The 12,325-nt window shown below is 41.8% G+C and overlaps 1 protein-coding gene across 1 annotated transcript in view; it reads left to right on the forward strand.

The window, feature by feature from the left end:
- Positions 1–12,325, forward strand: part of PI4K2A (phosphatidylinositol 4-kinase type 2 alpha) — a 162,161-nt gene that overhangs the window by 106,940 nt on the left and 42,896 nt on the right. Inside the window, exons 6-7 of the mRNA XM_069239626.1 lie at positions 173–272; positions 5,914–6,047. Coding sequence (XP_069095727.1) covers positions 173–272; positions 5,914–6,047 — 234 coding nt within the window. The remainder of the gene's footprint in view (positions 1–172; positions 273–5,913; positions 6,048–12,325) is intronic.

The following is a 12,325-nucleotide window of genomic DNA, read 5'->3' on the forward strand; positions in this document are numbered from 1 at the left end:
GGGTTTCGTTATTTTTGGATAGTATTTCCTCATTGGTGCTGCATTTCTAGCGAAATGTCGTACCACTGAACAAGGTGATTGTCGGAATCATTTGCCAAGTTACTCCCCAGGATCCAGTGTGACCGCTGGTCATCAAGAGATGCTTTCTCATTGAATTCTCTTTGTCTCCTAGGATACAGATTGGGTGATGGTGAAAGAACCGATCATTAAGCTTGCTGCTATCGACAACGGATTAGCTTTCCCTTTGAAACACCCAGACTCTTGGAGAGCATGTAAGTTCCTTTTGCAGTCCGGCTACTGGTGTTTTCTGGATTCGTCACAAAATACACACCTTTGAGAGAGGGAGATGCCAAAAGCTTGGCAGTTAGAGGGATTAAACAATATCCAGTAGCAGGAGAGATTAATGTCGTCTAAAATTCTTTTTGAGTTTATTATTTCGGTATTCATTTAAAAAAAATGCTGTTGCGATTAATTGGCTATTTGTTTGCCACGTGGACTTTCTTACAACACTTTCTTTGCTAAACCTAAGTGGGTACGGATTATGAGGGATAGCACGGGTTCTGCCGAACCTTTGTATACATCACTCATTGTTTTGATTGGAGGGTCTTATTTCATTTTGAATGTTGTTTTGAAGCAGTGATATTTGTTGTCAGCATAGGTATGGATGCGTCCGCCAGTTTATACAATGGAGTGAAGGATCTTAAGATGAACGTTGAAGAATGGTGCACAGTATGGCGGCTTTACTCCTAATTGTGTGCTTCACTCATTCTACATTGTATAACTAAAACACGAAACCCCAGATCCGGCTGGCAGACACGTATTAGCTAGCCACTATACTGCCAAGTCTGCTAACGTATTTACCTCCTTAATGGCAACAGACCATACGTATTAGTCAAAAATGAGTTGCCATTTCCTGGTGGGGTTCACTGGTTTGTAAAAAAAAATTCTAGTAAGCCTTGTTTCCGCAAATGGTTTTTACACTCTTCCTATAGAAGTTCAAAATGAGATTCTGTAGTGACTTTTATCTGGACTCGAGCTGGAATGCAGCATGCTTATTAACTTTTAATTCTGCATTTTGCGAGGTTTATGGTGCATAGGCAAGGCGTCTTTGGGTTTGACTAGGTTTAAAAAAATAAGAGGAACATTCTTCGGTATGTGATAGATGTTTAGACAGAAAGAAAGCGAAAGAGAAGTCAAACGATTTTATTAGGGAAGCTAGGAAAGTCCCATACACATTCAGAAGAGCTGGGTTGTGCTGTATGGTGCCATTAATTATTAAAAATACAGAGGGAGCAATCGGTTTGGAAACCCCGAATGCAAACCACAAAATGCTACTAAATGTCTTGCAACTTCTGGAGTTCCCTGTAAGAATGTTTGTTATTTTCGTTTTGAGAATTTCTTCCTTGCTGGACTGGCCAAAAAACTGTTTCGAAATTCATGTGCTTTTGTATTTATTCTTTCTTGAAAGTTGGTACGTTTTTCTGTTTGAGGCCTTAAGAGATAATTATAGCACGTGGTTTTGTAGCACTATTAGTCACCTTATAATTTCGATTCTCTCAAGTGCTGAGAGTTTTTTTGAGTCCTTTTATTTATGTTTTGTGTGTGTGCGTCCTTTTTCCAGTTCATAACGATGTAAGGTACTGTCAAGACAAATTGGGAGCTTTTCCCAACTTTCCATCTCTACTACAGAGCTGAACAGTCCTACCTACTAATGACCCAGATCTGAAGTCCTTCTCTTAGCATCTGCCAGATTATCAATAAAGTTTTAATTTCATCTGATAATTGGAGAACCCACTGAAATATATTTTATGCATCAGCAGTTTATGCATCGTTCAGTTTGAGACAGCCGGATGAGCTGTCTTCTGTGTTTAGTTAGCACTTTATAGAGTGAAAAATACAAATTTACTTTCTCATTCACTACTTCAAAATGAATTCTACTCAAAATAAACCAATACATCCTTTGCTGAAAGTGCAGTTAAGTAGTACAGATATGCACTGGGCATAGCTGCTCGGCTGAATTGGAAACTGCTTGGTCCATAATTATTGATAATGGTGAAACTGGCTGCTTTGTTCTGATCCCAGAGAATGTGGTCAGTGCAGGTTATAACAGTGATTACTTGCTCACTAGTACAGGCCATTTTACCTTTACTTCTGTGTGGAGCCTACCAGTGTTCTACACTTAGGATGGGTTAGACCCTATAACTGGAGCTCCTTGACTTTCTCATGTATGTAACTTATGCATGAGTTGTGTGTCATAGATGGGCGTGTTTTCACATGACGTGAAAATGTTGATGTTGTGTGCATGACTGCTTTGCCGCTTTGTATTTGAACTTCGGAGGGTAAAAAAACACAGGGCCCTGTTAATAAAACTGCACTTTGTATTGCGTTTTGTACTATAAAAATGTTAGACAAAATATACATTTTATATGTGTATGGCTGTGGAGTTCTCTGCCCCGACTGCGGAGTCTCTGCACATGTAAGTATAGATTTTAGTAGTAAATGTGGGAAGGACACAGGATAGTGAGTGGGGAACGGGGGAGACTTACTTCCAAAGGGGATGGGACCAAGGAGGAATAAGCAGGGTATAGGGAAGGACAGGGAGTGGTTACTCTGGTGGCGGAGTCATGTAAATTACACCTTTGTAATAAGTTTACACTCAGTATTAAATACCAAAAGTAGTAACTTACTACAAAGTGTAACTCTTTGTGAATCAGGCCCAGTCTGTTCTGCCCCCCCCCCCCCCCCAAACAATCAAAATAGTATAACATGGTACATGGGAAGAAGGGCTGCCCATTTTTATTTTTTATTTAACTAGTTTCCCCGCTAGAGTGAAACTCACCCTTCCATTTTCATCTGTTGCTGATCATTACTGTGCTCTGTCTGACTCAGAATACAAAAAAATACCATGACCAGTTCAGTTTATTGTAAACTTTGACCCATAGTTCCACGACCACAGCAAAACAGAAAAAAGTAAGTGTCTGAATTTTGAAAAAGACTGCCCTCTGGTTGGCCTTTTCTTCCAGTCTTGTCCACGGAGTGAAGATAAGTATGGGCACTGGAGCTAAAACATTGTACATGTTTTGGACCTCGGCTGACTGTTTACAGTGTGTATCATGTATATTGCCTGAAGCTAAATCTCGTATGGGTCATTGACGTCCTTCAGGCCGACATCCTAGTGTGAATTTGTTGGAAGCTGTGCTGCTGGGATCTGTGGAGAGGGGTGCTTGTTTGCATGTAAGAAGAGCAGGACTGACTCTCCCGAGAGAAGAGCTGCCATGATCGCTGGAAAATTTGCAACAATCTCAGCTGATTGGTAAATCCGCAAGGAGGGCACTTCATGAAATTGAAACTGTTCAGGAATTGTAAGCTCCCATTTGCCCAGATGGCCAGCAAAAGAAATTAATACTAACAGCATATGGAACTGCAGTAAATTTTCTACAGAATGGAATGGATGATTATACGCCATGTTTGTCCAGCATAGAACCCTTAGGATATTTGGCCCGGCTCCATGCATTTCAAGAGGGACCTTGAATCTTCACAACACCAGCCTGTGGTTTAATTCTGTTGGATACCGATAGTTATTCTGGAAACTGGAATTCCCTTTCCTGTTTTTGATGCTTTCTGAGATACTGCTATATATATATAGTTACAGTTGTACCCCGCCCCTGTAGTTCAGTCGCCCATTGAACCGGTGAAGCCTCGGGGGTCCAGTGGACATCTTTCTATCCTTCTATCCATCAGTGCCTTACCACAAGAAAACCTTGACCACAACCACTCATTCATAAAATAAAGGATCCACTTACGTTTTTCCACCCTGGGACATCAAATAATGCATGCAGACTTTCAAACATTTAAACAGTTAAAAACAATTTAAAGGTCATTTAGAATCTGTAGTAAAGCCTACACTGGGAGAATGCCATGAACAGTACTGGCTGCCAGACCCATACCCTTTATCAACGCAACTTTAGTTGGGACTTCGTTTCAAATTTAGATGTTGTGTTGCATGACCTGTGTGGGAAGCTAACCCTACATTCCAAACCCTTATGAAGTGCTAGGCCTCACTAAGAACTTCGTTAGATAGTGCATCCTCCATACCTATCCCAAACTTACATCCTTTGCAAAAAATAGCCCCTCCACTAGATAGAGCCCAAAGGGTCTTATAGAGCCTGAGGCCAGCCCCATAGGATAATATTGAGTCATATCCCTGCTCAAAGTGCTCGCACTTTCCATTTTTTTGTGTGTACCTTTTTTAACTGTACATGTTATTTTTCTTTGAATAAGTCTCATCTTTTTTTGTTACTTCACTGACTAAACACTTATGTTAATAAATCGTATTTGCTCTGTCATACTAGATCTTAGTTTGTAATCTCCACACTTCCTAGAATAAGTCTTGAGTGCTTACCTCTCTCAATGTAGTGCCATGGTGCCCAAGTGCTCAAAGTCAGTTACATAGTTATTCATTTGAAATTCAGTACTATTGGTGGTCCCGGAACACCATTAGTAAGTAGCAGTACCCACATGGAATACTAAGTGGCTTTGCCTCCTTTAGCGCAGGTGAGCGTCTCCCTCCCTGCTACCAGCACAGCAAAAAAAAAAAAAAAACGGTATTAAAAATATTTTCTTACCTTTATATTTTTCATGCAGCCAGCCAGCCATCCCAATCCCAGTTTTGGGGTGGGGTCATCACTGCTGACTGGCAGCAGGGGAGAAGAAGTGGTGGGCACTTCAGTTTAAAGTGCCCATGTCACTTTGCAAACAAACAAATATGATGGACGGAATGCAGAACCAATCAAACATTCACCCCCAGTCACAGATCTGGGTTTAATTCATCAAGTCTTTTGCTCACCATGCCACCCCAGTTTGGACCCAGCCATATGCAAATCAGTCTTAACACTGATCCCCATGGGAACAGTCCAGCCCGAACTGCCAGGCCAGGTCCGCCCTGGACCGGAAACAAGGATCCTGGGACCGGTTTCATGGTATCACCTTTCATCAGCCAGACTACCTTAAATCCAGTGGCATAGTGACTTTGGCCGGCTGTCTTGAGACGGCAAGTCTGACATGCACACTTTAAACCTCTCCACCCGAGCTGTCTTAGACAACTGAGTGGAGAGCAGACACAGGCCCCCAGGGCCTGAAGGAGTGTCGAACTAGCACTCTCCAGCCAATCCTGGTGCTTCTGCCATGCTGCCTGAGCAGGAGAGTGCAGCACCAGGATTGGTAGGAGGGTGTTGGCCCAGAGACACCCTTGCTGCCGGACAGCAGGACGGAGATGACCGGAGTAGGCAAGTATGTTTTCTTTTTTAATTCACTGTGCTGTTTTATTTAGTTTACCCCACTGTTAGAAGTGTGAGAAATTCGCACTGCCTTCAGCCATAACTCCAGAGCTCTTAATCGTAACCCGTTATAAACATTGTTTATAACAGACCAAGTTTGAGAATTTAGGGGTTGGGCATAAGGGCATTACTGATCGCCTTACTACTTTAAAGAAGAAGCAGCCACCACTGGGAATACTTCCTAGTAAATATTGACTGCCCCAGGATCCCCAGCGGCTTTACACAGGGAATCATAAAAGCAAGGTTATAGGAGTGCGGACGATTGTCATAGGTTACAGGGTTTAAAGTGGTTAAGACCTGTGTCAAATATATCAGATTTACAGCGATGTTTGGGTTACACCAGCGATATTAAGCTAGCATTATTTAAAGTTATATTATACAAACGAAGCAGGAAGAAAAAAGGATAAATTGTCCTTGCTGACTTCATTCTTCCTGCCTCTAAGGAAACTGCTGCCACCAATCTGTGGCTCATTACTAAAACTGCAATTGTAGCATTGTTTCTTGTAAAACGTCTTTTGTAAATGGTTTGTTTTGTTGTGACTTTCACTGAGGTGTTTTCTTTTCACTTGGTCTTCAGATCCTTTTTACTGGGCCTGGCTGCCGCAGGCCAAAGTTCCTTTTTCTCAAGAAATCAAAGAGCTGATTCTACCAAAGATTTCTGACCCAAACTTTGTCAAGGATCTAGAGGAGGACCTATATGAACTTTTTAAGGTTGGTTATTCATTGTGCTTCATTTACATTTGAATGTGTATTTCTTTTTTTATCTTAAGCACTTTAGTTGTCCACAGTTGACAGATTGTTTTCTATCTTGAGATGATAGGAGCTTTGGTGTAGGCACATGTGTTAGGCTTACCTCAGTGTCTTTAAAAATCCTAAACACAAGCTGTTTTTTCTTTCGAATTATTTCATGTTCGGGCATAGTCAACACTCCTAATTATACAATATGATATTCAGCTCATTCTACTCTCACTTCCAAGGACCATTTGCATCAATTTTCTTTAAATACATTTTTCCAAAATATTATACAATTCAGAATTGTATTGCACACAAAACAGCAGCTCTTTTTTCAGTACATTACTGAATAGCTGGATTGTTTCTCTTGCAGATTCATTGTAGGAACTACTCAGTCCTAGATTCTTTTGTGAACAGTTTTTTCATGTTCCCTATATTCATTATGCCTTGAGACCCTAACGGGTGAGTAGTGCGCTATACAAGTGCTAATTTACATTTACATTTACATTATTCGCTGTATCAGATACCAGCAGCCCCCCCTTGCTTTTGCAGTGTCACAGACCTAGTCTCCCACTCCTTAGCTGTCCCCTTATGCTTTCCTTTACTCATCGAACATGTTTTCATATTCATGTCATTTTCTTTTCTCACCCCATTTGCGTCTTTGCCTTAATGTGTCCATACTCATAGTTACGGTATGTGGCTCAGGCGGTGCCTCATCTAGGTTGAAATGTTATCTGCAGGTTCCAGCACCTCCTAAAGTGTAACTCTCAACTATGCCAAGTCCTCTGCTTTCTGTCATATCTGCCGCTTTTCATGCCGCTCTCCTCAGCCACTCCCTAGTCCTCTACATTCCTTACTCACGCCCTCAGGTGGGGCGGCTTCAGACATAGCCACTGCACTGAATTGCTATCTATCAGGGTTAGGCCCATGTAATCAAATTTACATTTGATCTTTCCTTCACTCCTAACAAGCACAGGTTTATGGATTGTGTGGGCACTCTCCTCAGTCACGCCATGTTGTCTTATTTTTATATATGCGTTCTGGCCAGACGGGCCTGTCCCCCTTTATCTTTTTGCAGAGCTCTCTACAAGTCTGTTTCTGATTTCTTTCCCTGCACTGTCCTCAGTAGCACTTCTATTGTTGCATTATCTCTGGTAAAATATCCCAGAAGTCCTGAGCTGCCCTCGTCATATGCACGTACTGGTCAGCTCCAGTCCCAACATGTTCCACCTCTTCATCATATGTGAGAATAGTACCATTCAGGTGCAAATCCCATTACTTCATTCAATACACTCCTGTCACGGTGTCACAGACATGTCACCCTCTGTTTTTTTTGTTTTTTTAAGGGTCTCATACTCCATAATGGCATCTCTGCCACATACCGACCTATTGAATTACTCAATCACTCTTTCCCATAGTTAGGCTACTTACGGGTTGTGTGCCGGTTACGTGCCATCCACAGTCAAAATTAACATTTTTGCCTTAAAAGTAGTCTGTTCTGTCCAGTACTATCTTGGTGTTGGCCTGCTGCTGAGTTTGATCTGGCGAGCCAATAAGCTTGGCACATTGGTAACGATCTGTAATAATGGACTAGTGCCAAAATGTGGCCTGTTAAATTGATGCAACAATTAAAGCGCCTGTGATTTGAAAACTAAGACTTAACTACTCTGATTGGTCTGCTCTGAGCTCCTTTACACCCTTTTCCTATTTCGAGTGTGATGATTACAGGAACTAATTGAGAAGGGCAGCCTTCTCAGCTGTTTTATTTCGTCTTTTCAACTAAACATGTTGAGTGATGGGAGAACTGATTAAGTCTTCTGTTTCGGGATAATGCACGCAGACAGAGTAAGTGTGTGCCTGTTTACAACTTAATTATTATCTCATCTTGTTTATTTTACACATTGGGGAAGTATAACCATGTGTTACTGACTCACTGAACAGTTTACTAATCACTTGTTTAACAGTTCACATGGTTTTGAAGTTTTTCCATTGGTAAATCTTTTGAGATTTAGTCAATTTTTGATTGCAATGTATTCCTATTTTTTAACTAACTTATTTGGCTAGTGATCTGTAATGTTGCCCTCCCTATGTATATATCTGCAGCCTTCTCCGCAAAGATTGTTCCACTGAACTATGTGTCAGTGAAGGTGTTTTGCTGGCTCCTCTCTAATACAACATTGTTCAGTGTTCAGCCGGCTTTGATCCCGGTGCAGAAAGCAAAGTATATCAATGATTACTATATGGGTCGACTCAAAGAAATAAAAATATGAATTATTTCTAGCTAACACTTTGCAATAATGTTGTCCTCACAGGCTGATTGTAGGTAGCAGCTTGATTAAATTGACAGTGTCTTTGATAAGGGATCCAGGGATAACTAGATTTGTGTTAACGTTATTTGAGAGAAAACAAGCTTGATTATTTTAGATAGCGACCACAGTTTCTTCCAAATATTCTGGCTCATCCCTTTTAAACTAACAAGGGACCAGACCACTCTTTAAGTAACTAATTGATTCAGGTTCGATGTTAAGTGTTCTTCCAAAGTCATTACTCTGCTTTATAACTCGGCACAGGGCTTAGCAATGCAGATATCTTTTTCTCTTCTAGGAAGATAATTTTGATTAAGATTATTTGCAACTATGTATCTCACGAAATTCACTGATTGCTGTATTTGGACATTTCACTTTTGAAACCCATGAATATATGTTGGTTTTCCTCAAATTTGTTGTGGGAATCGTGATGATCTGACACGTTCCTGGATAATTTTCTACTCTTCAGCCCAGTGTGGGAGGTCAGGAAAATGCCAAGCAGAGCATGCTTTAAAAAAACAAACACACACACCCTCAAAAGCAAACATGTGTTTTCAGCTTGTGCCTAATGTAGATGCACACACTGTGCATACTCCTCTATCTACTTCCGGTTTCGGAAACTTGGAAATTGTTTGTCAGTTATTTTTTTTCTGTGGAATCCTGTTTCCAGTGTGAGCTGTATGACTTAACTATATATCACCCTGTAGCCACCAGTGCTCTGAAATGTCTCAGGGACATGAGTGACTTATTCTATCAGTCCATGTCTTCTTTTGGATACTGGTACTGTGATTGTATTGTGGGGCAAGCTGCATTACAAATACTAGAATGCAAATGAAACCGCTAGAGTGAATGAGCTTGAAAACCTATGAATTGATTGGTACAAAGATGTCAGCCTGGGCTGTATTATTTTCCTGGCTCTACACAAGATTGTATTGCTATGATGGAATACAAATGAAGCCGTACCTTTACATTGAGGTTACACAAACTCTCAGGGAGGGATCATTAGCCAACTAAGGGAGTAATTACTTTGATAGGAAAAAATTGTAAGACTGCAGCCCAATGTTATCATCATATGAAAACTTCTCCAGGCAAATTCAAAATGTTTAATAATGCAAAATACCTTTTAACCTCGGCTTTAGCACAATAACTGTTTTCCCTTAGAAATACCAATGTGTTCTTTTTTTTTTTAAGTGACACCAACTGCAGGGCGTGTCACATCCTTAAGTGTCAGATCATGTTGGAATTATTCAAGCACTGGTAAACTTAGGCTTCTACGGATATCCACCTTGGAGTCTTTAAGAGGAAATATGGTGAAGAATACTACAGCCAGAGGAGGCCTGTTGTGGTGAGCCATTCACTGTAAACCCATGTCTATGCCACCCGCCTGGAGTTAAACATGCACTCCCTTGACTTTGGCCCTCAAAGCAAGATAAATGTGACCTTAACTCAAACATAGCTTAGGACCGCAGTCTTGGCTGAACAAAAATATGGACTCAGGTTACTGATTGGTCGTGGTCTGAAACTTGGCGTACTTCGAGCAGAGCCTTTTCCATGAGCTAAATTGTAGTGCCAGTAGGACGCTGCTGAGACTGAACCTTGGCCCGAACCATAAAAAATCTGTACAAAAGGTATAATGTCCCTGAATTGGGGCACAATACCGCTATCCTCAGCACCTTTGAATAAAATCATTACATCTGTCCTGAAATATCCTACTACAATATTAATATATGTAGGAAAACCTTGGATATTGTCATATGCGGGTTGGTATCTACATCAACTGGATGGATAGGGAAATTTTGTTTCCAGGTTTTGTTTCTCCAGCACAGTGTCTGTGCCCCATTGATGCTGCTCATGATGTTCAGTGCAATGCCACATAGGATGGAGACATCAAAAGGGGAGAAAATTATAGGGACATCTTGGACAGTTAGTCGATGAAATCCATTTCGGAGGGAGGAATAGATTGAATGCAAAATGATGTGGCCCCCCATGCAAAATTTGAGGAGGGGCCTGCGTCTTCTATGTCTCATAGATATTCATTGACTTTGAGCTAAATGAGCCCTCCCCCTTAAAGGGTTGGGGGCCCCCTGCACTGCAGAGACTGCAGGGACTGCAGGGACTGTGTTACACCCCAAGGGGGGGGGGGGACCCCCTACACTGCAGAGCCTGTGTTGCCCCCATTATAACCACTTGACTATCAGTTGTTACTTTTCATACCAGTACATCAGGATTCATTACATTTCAGTAAGCACATCAGAGTGGTAAGTATCATTTACATTTTTTAGTTTACATATATGTAGGTGTGTGTGTGTGTGTGTGTGTGTGTGTGGGTGTATTAAATGAAAAAAAGGTTAAAAATTAGTTATAGTTGGGAAACCTTGATTTATTATTTTCTAGTATCATTTAAATGTTTTCGTTTACATATATGTAGGTGTGTATGTGGGTGTATTCAATGAAAAAAAGGTTAAACATTAGTTATAGTTAGGAACGCTTGATTTATTATTTTCTGTACAAAAATATTTAACTACAGAAACATTAGGACAACTGCTGTGATCTGGGAACGGGTGGTGAAACAGGTGCTCCGACGGGCTCCCTTTGACAGGGAATTAAGGATATGGGATCTGTCCCTATTTCGGGATATGGCGAGGACAATGTCGGTAGAGGCCTGGAGGTCGGGTGGTTGCGAGGTGGCTGGTGACCTGTACCCTAATGGTGAATTTCTTTCATTTACTGATGCTCAGGATCTGTTTGAGTTGGGTTCTGGCCAGTTTCTGCAATATGCTAAAATTGAAAGTGTGGCCCAGGAAATCTGGGATGGTTTCCCGATTGCTCCTAAGGCCTCCTCGGTATTGAATCGACTGCTTAATTGGGGCGAGGATACGCACCTGATCACTTGGTTCTACAAGGCACTGCGGGAGGATCAACCGGGTGTGATAAGCGCGGGACACAAGGCGTGGGAGACTAACCTGGCGCTGCCCATAGAGGACGCTGATTGGGATGCGGCCTTATCGTTGATTCGAACTGTGTCATGCAATCACAGGTTTAAATTTTTGCATTTCAACTTTGTGCACAGAACATATATCACTCCCAGTAAACTGAAAAGGTGGACCCAGGTCGAGGAGCTTGCTGTCCTCATTGTGGTGAGCTCGGTGCTTCATTCCTGCACCTGGCCTAGTCCTGTAGTGCGGTTCATGCTTTCTGGCAGGAAGTGATGGCAGCGTTTGCGAAGGCTACGGAACTCGAATTGGAGGCAACCTCGATGACTTCTCTTTTGGGAGTGGTGCGTAGGCCGCGGGGTTGGTGTAGTGTACAAGATGGTGCAGCTAACGTTGGTACTGGCCAAGCATAGAGTAGCGATTGGTTGGATGAGCACCCCTGCGACTTCTGGCTGGCTGCGAGATTTGTTGGAGTGGGTGGCGGCGGAGGAGCAAAATTTGCGCATGACACGCAGCGATGAGAGGGCACTTACTGATGTGGCAGCTTGGGGTGCACTGTTGGAGCGGTTCACTGGTGAGGAGGAAGTAGGTTCCGTAAGTAGCGATGAGGCAATGGGGGACGGGGACACATGCCCCCCCCCCCCCCCCCCCCCCCCCCATTGAACAAGTGACGACCAAATATACAGTTTTATGAACTCACTGGGCAGACTACATTAACTTTACCTCACCCCTTAGTATGCACAATATTATCCTAAATTATGTATTTTCAGATGTCATGATTTTGCTAGGAATGCTATGATTTAACATGGTATAAGTGATGTGATGAAAAAGGGTAAAGACGTGCATGGTTAAAGGGTGAGTTATTGTTAATGTAGTCTGCCTAGCTATTTCACAACACTATACATAGGTCTACGAGTTACAGTAAATTGTTTTCAAGGTGTAACTTATAACTTTAAGTTAAATCTTAACTATAAGTTTAGAATTTCTAATATTTGTGTAGTTCTCTCTCCCTCCCTCT

This window comes from Pleurodeles waltl, chromosome 6 (genome assembly GCF_031143425.1).
Source record: "Pleurodeles waltl isolate 20211129_DDA chromosome 6, aPleWal1.hap1.20221129, whole genome shotgun sequence".
Classification (NCBI taxonomy): Eukaryota; Metazoa; Chordata; class Amphibia; order Caudata; family Salamandridae; genus Pleurodeles; species Pleurodeles waltl.